The 14,073-nt window shown below is 37.6% G+C and overlaps 1 protein-coding gene across 1 annotated transcript; it reads right to left on the reverse strand.

Moving 5' to 3' along the window:
• Positions 1-12,800: 12,800 nt before the first annotated feature.
• Positions 12,801-13,589, reverse strand: LOC120282439 (16.0 kDa heat shock protein, peroxisomal-like). Its single transcript, XM_039289254.1, has 2 exons — positions 13,327-13,589; positions 12,801-13,235 (listed from the first exon to the last, which is right to left on the reverse strand). Exons 1-2 carry the CDS (start codon positions 13,466-13,468, stop codon positions 12,946-12,948), a joined length of 432 nt encoding a protein of 143 aa, XP_039145188.1. The 5' UTR covers positions 13,469-13,589; the 3' UTR covers positions 12,801-12,945.
• Between the last annotated feature and the right edge of the window lie 484 nt (positions 13,590-14,073).

Genomic DNA, 14,073 nt, shown 5'->3' on the forward strand with positions numbered 1-14,073 from the left:
TAACTTTACCATATATCGTTTAAATATCAGTTTGAAACAGTTAAAATTACAAGTTCTCTGTATAACATAACACTGTCTCTGTTTAAATAACTGATAACACTGTGAAGAATAAGAGTTTAAATATATGAAAAATTGGCAGTCAATTCAAATTGTTTCTCTTTAGAAGTTAGCTTATTTACAGTGCCTAGTCGGCGACAGTTTCATTACAAGATCTACGATTGTGACCGGATCTATGGCGTGTGATTGTTTACATTTCATTTTAATTATTTAACTTTATCATATATTGTTTAAATATCAGTTTGAAACATTTAAAATTACAGGTTCTCTGTTTAACATAACACTGTCTCTGTTTAAATAACGGATAACACTGTGAAGAATAAGAGTTTAAATATGAAAAATTGGCAGTCAATTCAAATTGTTTCTCTTTAGAAGTCAGCTTATTTACAAGATCTACGATTGTGACCGGATCCATGGTAGCGGCTGCAATGTAACTCGCGGACATCAAACTCTTTCGACTCGATCCTGTTTCTTCTAGGATGCCCAGGCTGCCTTCTCGTCACAGGCGGTCACAAACGAAGCTCACGATTTCCGTCTGAAGGCCTGTCATCATCGGGTATGGGGAATATAGCTTCCTTATACGCCAGTTTGTAATTGTCGACGGTGAAGTAGCCGCTAATAAATCGATGAGCGTTGGTGTCTGTCTGCATTATTGCAGCGCAAGCGTGTTTGCAAGGGATACCATAAACTTGCAACCTTCGACATGAACAAGTTCTGATGGCAAGATCCACAGAGTTGCTGCACTGGTCGATCACTTCGTAACGATCATCGACACAACGACCAACGCGAAGATTTTGGCTATCCTCAACAATTATCTCTACCTTCGAATGTATGTCTGGGCATAAGTAGGTCTCCCATTTGTTCGCTTGCTTACGCCGGTTACATAATATGCGCATCAACTTGTACCAACAAATAACGTTAAACAAAGATAGTGATGGTTAAATAATTCGTGAACCTTTTTAAACATTATTCTAAAAGGTTAAACAATAAGATCAATATCTAATGTTGGAGAAGTCTAATTAAATAAAGATAAAAACATTTTAAAGGGTAACACGAAATGTTAAGTGTAAATCAAAATTCGCAGACCTTATGGAGTCAACCATTTTCGTCACCGGTAAATGACGAGCTTCTTTGATCCAAGCATTGAACGACTCCGAGACATTTGAATACATCTCACCCCAACGATCACCTCTGAACAGATAATTCGACCAATGTGCCATATCCGATTTATTAATCAACCAGTGATGAGCTTCGGGTGATGTGGCCTGCAGTTCATTCACGGTATCATCAAAATCTTTAGCCGTGGATGCCCACGCAATGCGGAAGCATATCGACCAGCACTCATCCTTCAATGCCTTCCCAAGTCTGACATTGGCTTTCATAAAATTGGCCTCCAAATGTCGAAGACAGTATGCATGTGGCGAAGAAAGGAAAACTCTCGCAATTGCGTTTACAAGGCCTTTCGACCTGTCTGACACGAAGGTAATTATCTCATGATAATCTCCTTCCTCATATAAAGCATCGCCTAACTTAGATATGAACCAAGTCCAATTGGCATCGGTCTCGTTGTCGACTATACCGAAGGCGACGTGGAAAAAACCATTGTTTCCATCTTTCCCTGTGGCACCCAGTAGTGTACCCCGATATTTTCCAAGGAGGTGGGTACCATCGAGAAACAGCAGCGACCTGCAAGCCCTCTTGAATCCCACAATACACGCGCTGAAAGAAAAGAGCGCACGTCTAAAACGATCTCCGTCAATTCCGTTTGATTGCATGATTTCGAAGTATGTCCCTGAAATGTTCCACACCGTCAAAACGTTGTCTAATATCCAACGATAGCACTTCAGAATGGTCTGACGAGGATGGAAGACATCCCACACCGTCAGGGTCACCATGGGATTGAACGGGAGCACTCGCAGAATCTGAATTCCTGCCAACACTTCAGTCAAATGAAAAGATCAATATATTAAGCTGAGAATATAATATTTAAGGGATAATGCCAAAATTTAAACGTTAAATTAAATACTTAAACCGTTACCAATTAACGTAAACGACTAGTACAATATGTTAAGCAGTAACTGACATATTTAAACAATAATGAGCCCATACAACTGGATCAAATAAAAGAGAAGGAATTTACAACGAGTAGAACTCGTTTTCATTAGGATTCCACAATGGCACATTGTCTCTCTCGACAACAAGATCAACTACACCGCATTTGAAGACGGAGTGCACGTGACACATTCGCTGGAAGTCAACATCATTTTCTATTGGACAAACCGTTTTATATCCATCTGGTGTGATAAACTTCACCCTGACAAGGGAAACTTCGAGACCCCATCGCTCACATATCTCAGTTAACACCAACTCCCAAGAAGTCTGAGCCGTGAACATCAGCACTCTTCCCTCCCCGTTGAATCTAGCAATACCGCAAAAATTCTCCATAATATACCGGCCAAAAACCAAATCGTACGAACCAAATGAAATAAGAACAAAAAGAAGACGAAGAAGAAGAAAAAGAAGATGTAAACAACAAACAGCAGTCAGATAGGCAAACAAAAAAGTGCACAGTTGTATGCATAGAGGATAGACTAGACGTGATATGATGTGATTGGGCGGTATTTTTCCCTCCATCCCAAGGGCAAAAAGGGAAATATATGTCAATGTCACGAGGAAGACATATTGTCATCGCTCGAATGAAAGTTCTCACCTCAACATGAGTCTCTGTTTAAACGTCAAGCTTTTTATGTTTAAACAGATACATATAGTGTTTAAAATAACGGTTTACTTTTTAACTAAAGTCTATATAATGTAAATAATATGTAAAACGTTTAAACATCTTTATGTATGTGATTAAACACCGTTGTCATTGTTTAAAGAGTAAATCGATTATTAGTATAACTGCTTTTGTATTGTTTACAATGTCGTTTCTTTTGTTATGTCTCTGCTTAAATTTGAAATACAAATCTCGATAACATTCTTATTCAATATTAACTTTATTTTGCCCTGTTTAAATTTCATTTTATCAGTTTAACATTTTCTTATGAAGTATCAACGTAATTACAATGAAATGTACTTAAAATACAAATCTCTGATAAAAATACATTTAATACAATACAATATTCATTTTATTATTAAATATCAGCGTAATTACAAATGACCATCACTTAAAAATACAAATCTCGATAAAAAAATAGAATGTAAGACAATACAAAAAAATTCTCGCTTTAAGCTTCAAACTCTGCGTTTAACGCACGACGTAACCATCACGGACAGTCATTGCTTTATAGATCAAGTACATCGGTGAATACGGTGTCCACAACACTCGCACCAGCCAGACCACATTTTTTTATTGATAAAGTTCTTTTTAAAGGATATGTGATGAACCTTCTTCTGGTAATCATCCGCAATCAACTTGTAGGTGAAACTTTTTCTTCTTGACCCAAGGCGAAACGCACTTCCATCATTGCTTACCCGTAGAGTAGAGCAAGAAGGCGAGCATTTTGACTTGGGCAAGAAAAAAAAGTTTTCACCTACAGGCTGTTTAGGGATGACAAGAGGAAAACAATCATGACACATCCTGTAAAAAGTCTATGATCTAAAAAATGTGGTTTGAATGGTGCGAATGTCGTGAACACCAAATGTTCGACTCGACAGGATGACCATCACACAAGAAGAAGAGGAAGAGGAAGAGGAGTGGTTGCTCCAGTAGAGTATGTTCAACGAAATGGTTCTTCCTTCCCATTTATACTGCGAAATCCAACAGCCTGCTGCCGCTTCGGCTTCCGATTTTTATGTGCGACGGCAGTGGAAACGCTTGGGTAACCGAGCGTGCATTAATTACGCTTGGAGACCGCTGCCACCATCGCGTTGTATATTTTAAGCGGATAAAAATACAGTTTAAACGATAAAAGAACAAATTTAAACATAGAAGCCAATATTTAAACAATAAAAGATATATGTAAATCTAAAGTTCAATATTTAAACAATACTAACAAGTATATACACAATGCCTACTCGAAAGCATGATTCATTAGCACGATCTGCGATTGTGACCGGAAGCGTGGTAATGGCTACAACACAACTTGCGGACCGGAAGGGTGGCAATGGCGACAGCACAAAAACTCTCCATAATTTAATCGGAAGAGCTAAAAATTGAGTACACCAAATGAGAAGAAGAAAAAAAGAAGAACAAGAATAAGAACAAGAACAAGAAGAACAAGATATGAGCACCCTAAACTTTGTTTGAGAAAAAGCAAGCAGGAGGCATTGGAAAACTATGCATAAAGTTCAGGCATGATGTGATTGGGCGCCATTTTTCCCTCCTTTTGCAAGGGCAAAAAAGGAATTTCATATCATTGACCCACTTCAACTTACCGGCGGGGGGGTTAAAGGGAATGTAAAATATAACAGAGGGCTGTCCGGGGTGTGCAAAAGTTGGAGGGGGTTTTTGGGAAGTTTTGAAAATGACGAGGGGTGAACAATAATTTTCCCTAAATATTTTAGTTAAATAAACCCATATTGATTTTAATTATTATAATTAAATTATTTACGGTAAATGCTTCACAAATAATGATAATGATAATTATTATTAATTGAGTCATTTTACAGGGAGAATATCATTCCCCCAATTTGAGAGGAATTTGATTACCCAAATGAGGGAATGTTATTCCTGTTACAACAATGTCTTCCCAAATCCAAACACACCCTGAATTAAATATATATAATTTTTAATTCTAATTATTTTTTATAAAATTAATTAAAATGAACACTTACAATAAAATGGAAATAAAGTAAACTCAATGCCAAAGGCATAGAAAACAAGACTTGTCCACCGACGGATTTTTACATTACAACTCCTTCCATCAACCCAATAGCCCCATAAAAAAAGGTCAATTAACCTTCAATATCCGATTAAAAATAAAATAAAATAAAATAAAATATAGACAGTCCAACGTGGTTATTATCATTTTTTGGGAAAATTACTTATTAGTCCCTGAAACTTTTCGTTTATACCAATAAGTCCCTCTGACCAAATAGTATATGCTGTAGTCCCTCCTTTTTAGAATCATTTCTATTTCGTCCCTACTGTCATCTTTGCCAGTTTATATTTTTGAAAAACCCCACTTTACCCTTTGCTTTTGGGAGGAAAATCTGGCGCCATGTCTTGTCAAGGCAGCATGTTGCTTGTACTTTGACATCCCTCAAAAGTCTTCTTCCTTACCTTTTGTCTTGCTGGAGAAGCTTGCATCTTCTTTATTTCATTTTATTTTCTTCCTACTTGGCCTTGGTTTTGGAGTGATTCTCCTCTTTTATCACCCATTTCTACTCACCATCTCTGTTCTTCGGCTGCGAGCTAACTTCACAAAGCTCTATCCCAAAGAACTTGTGAAGGTATTTCTTAGATCCCCATCAAGATGTATATCTTGGTCTTCATAAGGGTTCTTGGTATCATATTCATCGGTCCTTCATCTATAGTGGTTATTCTTAATGCAGGGTCTTCATGGACATGTTTTACGGTGTTGCGAAGTATAAAGCGGATGGTTATGTGTTAGATTTCACTGTCTTGACTGGATGGCAAACATTATTTGAGGAGATATGCACAAATTGGGCTCTCGAACCTCCTACAGTGTGAGTAAAGTATATAATGCCAGATGAGCACAAGACAATGTGCTCCATTAGTTCAGAAGATGACTTTCAGAAGATGTGTAATATTCATCGTATATTCCAAAAGACCGAATCGGAGTTTGAAACCAAACTTCTCCTCAGGAGGATAGATGGGGCGATTCAGGTGAGATCCAATGTGTGCTAAATATGATCATAGACACTGTGAACGAAACAACAGAGGCCAATGTCACTGTAAATATCTTATTCTTATGGTTTTGCACTCATTTTTGTATAATGTGGCAAGGATTTGCATTATGTTTCGCATATGTGGTCATTAATATATGTTTGGGTATAGTATCATTTGTTTGGTATTAGTTTTATTTTGTAGCCATTAGTTTTTGTTATTACCGAAGCTTATTTGTCATAACTATTCAGTTTTAAAGTGTTATTGTTTATTTATTTTCTTAACAGTTTACCGAATGTATATAACAAGGGTACCAACATCGCAAAAAACACTGGTACTGACACATGGAGGGGGCATAACTATAAGCAATTATTCACAAGATACAGAAGCTGAAATTTTCATGGTTGGACAATGCTTTGAAAATGCACAAGAATTCAAGGATGCATTGTGCGACTTAGCCATCAACCGCAATTTCAACTTCAGGTTCATAAAAAATGATAAAGATAGAGTGACTGTTACATGTGCTGCCGAGTTATGTCAATGGTGTGTCCACGCCTCAAAAGATAGCAACCTCCCCACATTTAGAATCAAAACAACCCAAAAGAGTCATACATGTGGTGGGGGTATCGGCACAGCATCTCATTCAAGGGTTCTAAAAAATGGGTTAGTAGGCAAGTAATGAGGAAATTATGAGATCATCATCTATACCGGGTTGTAGACATACAATGTGATATATTGAGTGACCATGGCGTCCGGTTACCGTACAAACAAGCATGGATGGATAAAGAGGTGGCAAAGGGAATTCTCCATGGAAGCGATGTTGCAAGTTATGATCTGTTGATATGGTATGCAGGTAAGGTTTCTGAAACCTACCCAGATAGTATCGTTATCATTGAGAGGGATGGAGAACGCTTTAAGCGTGGTTTTCTTTGCTTTCATGCATGTCTTCAAGGTTTTAAGTGTGGTTGTAGGCCCATGCTATTCCTCGATGGCACTCATTTGCTAGGTAAATATGGTGGCATCCTACTAGGCGCAACTGCAAAGGATGGTAATGAAGGTCTGTTTCATCTAGCTTTTGCTATTGTTGATAATGAAACTGACGATAACTAGACGTGGTTCATTACCACTCTGGGTGATGCAATATATGGTGAAGATGACTACCACAAAATCATTACATTCATTTCAGACCGTTCTAAGGGGCTTGTTAATGCTATTGCCAAAGTCTTCCCCTCTGCCCCACATGGGTACTGTTTGCGACATCTCCAAGCAAACTTTTTGAAGGCTAATGGTCACCTATGGAAACGATTAAAAGATGAGTGCTGGAGCTTGATTGTTAAGATTGCATATGCATGCATATCTTCATAGTATGATGGAACTGTGGGTGCGTTTTCAGCAGCATCAACGCAGACCCATAATTGGTTATTTCAAAAGTCAGACATGATGCATTGGTACAATTACTTGTTTAGAGGACAACGTTGGGGCGAGATGTATTCGAATGTGGCAGAGTCTTTCAATGCATGGATTAAGGAGGCAAGACATCTACCTGTCTGTAACATGGTCGACGCGATAAGGTATGCATATAAATTATTTAATTAGAATACTGTACGTAGTATCTATATTAAATGTTTGAGTTTTGGCTTCACTAGGTGGTTTTAAACCGTAATGAGTACTTTGCACTTTTGTTATTTCGTATTTGCTTTTGGTGTATAGTTTTTAAGGTTGTCGTTCCTTTTTTGTATTTCTTGCAGACAATAGTTATTTTAGTGTTCCTTATTTATGCCTAATGTTTAATATTGTGGCTTTGCCATGGTTTTTTGTTATATTCGCAGTAGTAGTCATAGGCCGATCTGATGGTGATATTTTTGAAGTTGTGGACAAGCAGGTCAACTATGTCGATTTACGTAATAGAACTTGTTCGTGTCGTCGGTGGGAGGTGTACGGTCTTCTTTGTAACCATGCCTGCTACGTAATCTTACAAACTGATGTAAACATTCATCGTTTCGTGGAAGGCTACCACACAGTCGCATTATACAAAGAAGCATATGGGAGTCCAATATTCCCTGTACTGGATCACGACAAACCAATGGAAGCGGGTCGACATTCCACCTATCTCAAAGAAGAGACCCGGACGACCAAGAAAAAGGAGGATTGAATCACAAGCATTTGGTGTTCGTGACTTACATTGTAGTCGATGCCACGAAGTTGGGCATAACAGGGCCACATGTAATGAAGTAATCGCAGACTAACCGTGTCCTTTGTACCCATCTCTTTTGTTTTTTGACCACTACCATCGTATGTTGAATGAATGATAGTTATATATATTGCATATAAAGTTCGAGGTTTGTTTGACAATACATGAATTTGATCAGGTTCGTCAAATAATAAGAAGATACACAAAAAACCAAAAACAAAATTAAAAACTGAATGTGATCTATGAATAGTAAATTCAAAGTACGAAAACTGAACGGGTAACACTAAAACTTGAAGGTCTCCTAAGAATAGTAAATTCAAAGTATCAAACCAGAAGATTAAAATTGTTTACTAAAGGCGATCTATGAATAGTGAACATAATGTATCAAAATCGGCTACCACAACTAAAAACTGGATACATTTATCTGGATTAAAAGGTAAAGTAAGTCCACTAAATACTGAAGTGCTCTATCCGCTATCAATTAGCACAAAACAGTAAATAAAAAAGTCAGATCTGAAGTTGTTCCATACAATATTCAAGGTAAATCAAAATTTCCTATATTCACCATTGTTCTTTTTTCACTTGTCTGAAGCTGGGGCCAAATTAATAGGTGCAGGTGCCTCTTCACTCGGCTGGCTATGCGGATCTATTTGCATATGTGGAGCAGTGACTGTATCTTCGGGCAGGGGTTCTCCTCGGTTATTGTTGGCATCTTTAGGTGTTGACGTAGTTCCAATCATAATCTCTGAAATATCTGCACTACCATCTTTGTGTACGGGCTCATTTGCAAGCACAACTTCTAAGTCAATTTCAGGCACCTCTTCGGCTATCACCTCCATCTTTTGAGGGTTTTGCATAATACCATCCTCCACGATACGTGCAGCATACTTTAGGCGCACATGCGAGACATCTGATTGGGGAAGATACAGCTCTTCATCATTCAACACTTGCTCCATAAACCGCATTAAATAAATAGAGCAATCCACACTATCCATCCTTTGTTTTGGACATCCCTGCACATGAGTTAGTGTGTATGCCACAGTTTCACTAATACCAAGCTGCTTTTGCAAATGCTCTTCAAATAGTGCACGCTGTAAGAAGGAAAGATATTACACACATATTTAAAAATGAAATTAAAAACAAAATTGATCAAATCTTGTTATTACCATGGCTACTGCATCTCGATCATGAACATATCCACCGATGGAGTCATAGTGCAAGTACTCCTTCTTAACTTTGTCAAGAACAAGTAAGTGATAATGTTTGTTCCATACGATTGGCATGAGGATTAATTCTATGGGGGGGAAATCTTCTACCACAGGGCTCATAATTCTTTCCATTCCACTGGGCGAATATTCTTGCCTAGATAAAGCAAGGGCTATTGGGAGGGTGATTGTAGCGGTCATCTTATACACATTAGGCAATTTCTTCAAAGTATCAAGTAACATGAGAACAAAGATGTCAACTACATCGTCTGGCACCATCTGTTTGCCATCAGTCAATGCATACATATGAGAATGAGATGTGTGACCCTTCTTGCTGGTCCAGACCATTGTGCTGATGTAATATACAAAAATCAATTAATTTGGTAGCTGACAATGTGATGCATGTTCATGATAGTGCACATATATGATTGAAAACTAATGTGGTATGCGAAATAATAAGCATTTATTCAGAATACTATACGCTTAATGCTTAAAGTAAATATTATGTATTAATAAACATCAGTAAATTCAAATATTGATTACACTAGCAGAAAAGTGGATTGCAACTCCGAATTGCATATTTAAAATTCTAATATAGAACATTTGAACAATGCGCTTACTCGTCAATTTTTCGATTAAGGAAAATGCTTAGTGACAATTGGTGTATCTTTTGCAGCCGGCCAAATCTGGTAGGCCTTTTATTGGTTGGATTGAAATCGGTTCGCGGGGCACGTTGTTCTATAAATTTCTCTGTTTCACCTTCTATATCTCCTTCCTTGGGTATGCATATAGAGTCTCCAAATTTTAGCTGTGCTAGCGATTCTATCGCATTGTCGATGTCCTCGGTTGTTTGCTTGTCCACTTCCTCTTGGCTTCGATGCCACTCTCTTGGATCTTTTCAATGGTGGAGCTCGGCCAATATCATCTGTTAATTGAGGTGGTACAACATCTTCTTTCTCGTTGGTTGAGTTCTTCTTTTCTTCAAGAATAGCAAGCTTCGTACGAAGAGCTATCACTTCAGCCATCAATGTTTCGTATTTGTTATCTTCCATCTGTTTCCTCGCTGGACTCGAACCTGATGATTTTTTGGACTCCCTTGGTGGGCTTAATGACTTCTCACTTTCTTGATCTGTTGCACGGGATGCCTCTCCCCTTGTTTCCTCTTACCTTTTTGTTTCAATGCCTTGATGAATTTTGGTGCTTTCGTTGCATCGGTTAGAACCAAACTTGTCCTTGCAAAGTTGAGCTCAATCTTTCCCGAACCAATGAGGTCAACTTCAGATTACCTCTCTGGCATAAGCGGGGAAAACTAGCAAATACAACAACAAACATTAATTATGACGTATACACATTATTCTCACAACGGAACATCTAATAAAAAACTGAATACATGTATAAGATACTAAACTGGAATTGATATAAAAAACAAGAACCGTGAATATGAAACAGTTAAATGTGATACAGATCGGTAAATATGGATACTAACAACCTATGAGTAAAAGCAATCAGAATGACACAAAAGGAGAACAGTAAAAGGAAATGCTCAATGGATTCTAATTTGCATACCTCTTTTCCGTCCAATGACTCGAGTAAGGCACTCACACCTGCTTGTTTCTTGATACTGGCTTCACCATAACAGAGAATGCGTGGTGTTCTTCCAAAGTGGATCTTCTTCCCAGTCCCAGTTACTTCATAAAACCAAATTGTCAGTGCAACTGTACATCCTCACAAATATCCTATGCCCGTTTGTTTCCCGGAACATCTGTCCTTTACACGAGTGGCTGCATTGGGCAAATCATCCATAATCCACTTGTAGGTGGCTTGGGCCCATGCATATTGATCCAGCGTTGATAGGTATTCCACATAGTAGGCTAACCATACTGGAGATGTACATGAAGTGGTGGGGAAAAGGAAGGATCCCATGATCTATACCAACAAAAGCTTTATAAAACTTTCTTCTTTCTTGCTGTCTTTCTTGCCAACCAGACTTATTAAAGTCCTCACCAAGCACTCCCTTGTTCAGTCTACTCCTTTCGTTAAGAACTCCTTCTCGAGTGTACAATGTTCCTTCTTCCTTGAGAAATCTATTGCGACACCGTCACATTTTAGTCCAAGTATCATTGAAACATCTTCAGGACGGAATTGTAAATGACTATCTCCCAAATTGAAGGTTTTGGTCCGGGTATTGAAAACCTGCATCAACGCATCCAATACAGTACGCTCTTGTGCTATTGGCTCAATATCCATCAAATGACTAAATGGCGTTCCTCGGAGTAACTCCTAGTGTCTTCGTGTCATCTTCTCTTTCAACTGGCGTACACTGTCTATAAGTGGTGGTAAGTAGCAACGTCCATTCACCAAATTTTCCAACTGGCTAGCCATAACTCTTCTGATTGCACAAGCAATACATACACATTCGGGTGATTATTTCGAATGACACTAAACATGTTTGTATAAAACTGGATACATAAAACAACCATATCCATTCCATATATTAAGTATTATATTTGAATGGACGACAAAGAACAAAAATAAACACTAAATGCTAAAAATACTGTCATACATAAAACACTTCCAATAACCAAATTAATAAGATACATATCACAAATGTATATTGGTTTTGATATCAGTGATTTATAACTAACAATGTACATACAGATCATACTGAGAAAATTCTGCAAACACAGAATCTTGACAAAATTCTGTACACACAACATAATAAGATTGGAATTCAATGATTTATAACAAACAATCTGCAAGGATTTTGGACAGGAATCAACTCTCTTACACAAATGTATATAATTTTGTTCGTTTCATCGCAAATTAGGGCACAAAGTAATTACACTAACCAACCATTAGATAGAATTTACAAGATCACATGTTCTCGAAGAAATATAAATCATTCACCAAATGATTCCATACTTCATTCATCATAGAATGCACAATAAAAATAACTAACCTAACATAGCCCAAGAACACAAACGATTTCGGCCATATAAATCATAGGGCTTTCATACCTGCTTGTAACGATGGCACAGAAACAGCGAGATGGCCCAGTCAAATGCCTTTCTTCTCTTCTTCGGTCTCCGGCGGCAATGGGTGCAACTCCGGCGAAAATGACCTTCTAACTCAAATGGAAGGAAGATGAAAAGCCTATGCTTGTCTCGGGAGAAAAAAAAAAGAAAAAGTGGAAAATGATGTGACGGTTAATGAGAAATTTATCATTTTTCAAATCTTTCAGATCATTTTTCAAATCTTTCAAATCAGTTTGCCTAGGTAATTTTCTTTGAGAGATAACGGTGTTATCCATCCGTTAGGTTTAATAGAAATTGTATGAAAAAAGGACTTTAAAGAGTTTGCCTAGATTTTTTGACGGTGTGATAATATTTTTTTTTTTTTTGGACCTTTTAAGTAATTTCTCTTTTATTTAAAGAAAAATAATACATGTCATCACCCCTTTAACAAAATTAATTCATACAATTTAATTATAGATTTTTTTTCTTAAAAATAATAACTCATACAATTTAATTATAAATATAATTACATCACAACTCCATGCATCGAATATATATATATATTTAAATTTTTTCTAATGTATCCATTTACATATCCGACAATAATATATAGTCACAAAATACCATAATAATTAAACTTGGGCTACAAACTGCAACCCATCATCATCATTACCAAATCAGAAAATCTTAGAGCTTGCTCGTCACGGCAATGGTCCTCGGTTTCAACTTCGCCGGAACCGGCTCTTTGGGCACGACGATGGCCAGCACGCCGTTCTCCACCTGTGCCTTGATCTCATCGCCACGCACGTTCTCCGGCAGCTCAAACCTCCGCGAGAAATCCCCCTTCACTCTCTCAACCAAGTGCGACAACACCTCCTTCCCTTGCCGCTGCTCCTCTTTCGACGCCGGCGATTCCCCTCTAATGTGGATTATGTTCCCCTCTTCCAACTGAACCTTGATGTCATCCCTCCCAAATCCTGAGAGAACGAGAAGAGGCACAGGGATTATTATTTGGGATCGGAGAGGAGAGGAGATGGAGAAGGAATTAGATTTGGGGGAGATGCGTACCAGGGACGTTGAACTTGAAGATGTGGGAAGATGGGGTCTCGATCCAGTCCATGGGAATGGGGACGGCGCCGGACCAGTCGTGGAGAATTGGAGAGCTCCAGATGAGACGGCGGAAAGGAGATCCGAAGAGAAGGTCCGCCATGGCCGACGGTTTTGCTCGTTGTTGAACTTGAAGAAGCGAACGATGAGGAGGGCATTGGGTTGATGATGGTATAGAATGCGTGAGAGGTTAGTCACGTGAGTGGAGAGTGGGAGAGATGGATGGAGAGTATTCCAGAGATGGAAGCTTCTTGAATTATTTATTTATTTATTTATTTATTATGATGACTTAATAATTTTTTTAAATTGAGAATATATACATAAATAGAATGTTGTAGAAGGTTTTGTAAGAAGGAATTATTGTTGTTCTGACCTATGAAGTAAATATATATATATATATATATTTAATAATTGAATTGAATATGTTTATCTAATTAAAAAAAATTAATGACACACTGGTGGGTTTAATTAATAACTTGGCTGTAAATCACAAGTTATCCATTAATATCTGCAATATTTTTTAATGTATAAATATAAGTTATATGGGTAAATGTATTTCAAATAAATTAATTTAATATGTAGATAATTATAACTCAAAGTGTGCAACAAATCATGTGAAAAATAAATATATAAACCACGCAGTGAAGTAGTAAAGGTTTAGATACATGCATGCAAAAACATAAGAGATCTAAAATTAAATTTGGTTTA

The sequence above is a fragment of the Dioscorea cayenensis genome, chromosome 18 (assembly GCF_009730915.1).
Source record: "Dioscorea cayenensis subsp. rotundata cultivar TDr96_F1 chromosome 18, TDr96_F1_v2_PseudoChromosome.rev07_lg8_w22 25.fasta, whole genome shotgun sequence".
Taxonomy (NCBI): domain Eukaryota; kingdom Viridiplantae; phylum Streptophyta; class Magnoliopsida; order Dioscoreales; family Dioscoreaceae; genus Dioscorea; species Dioscorea cayenensis.

Bases quoted from the DNA above. Each gene is read 5' to 3' on its own strand.
- LOC120282439 (XM_039289254.1), bottom strand. From the start codon at position 13,468: ATGGCGGACCTTCTCTTCGGATCTCCTTTCCGCCGTCTCATCTGGAGC. The intron at 13,236-13,326 runs GTACGCATCTCC...TCGTTCTCTCAG, and splicing joins CTTCAAGTTCAACGTCCCTG to GATTTGGGAGGGATGACATC.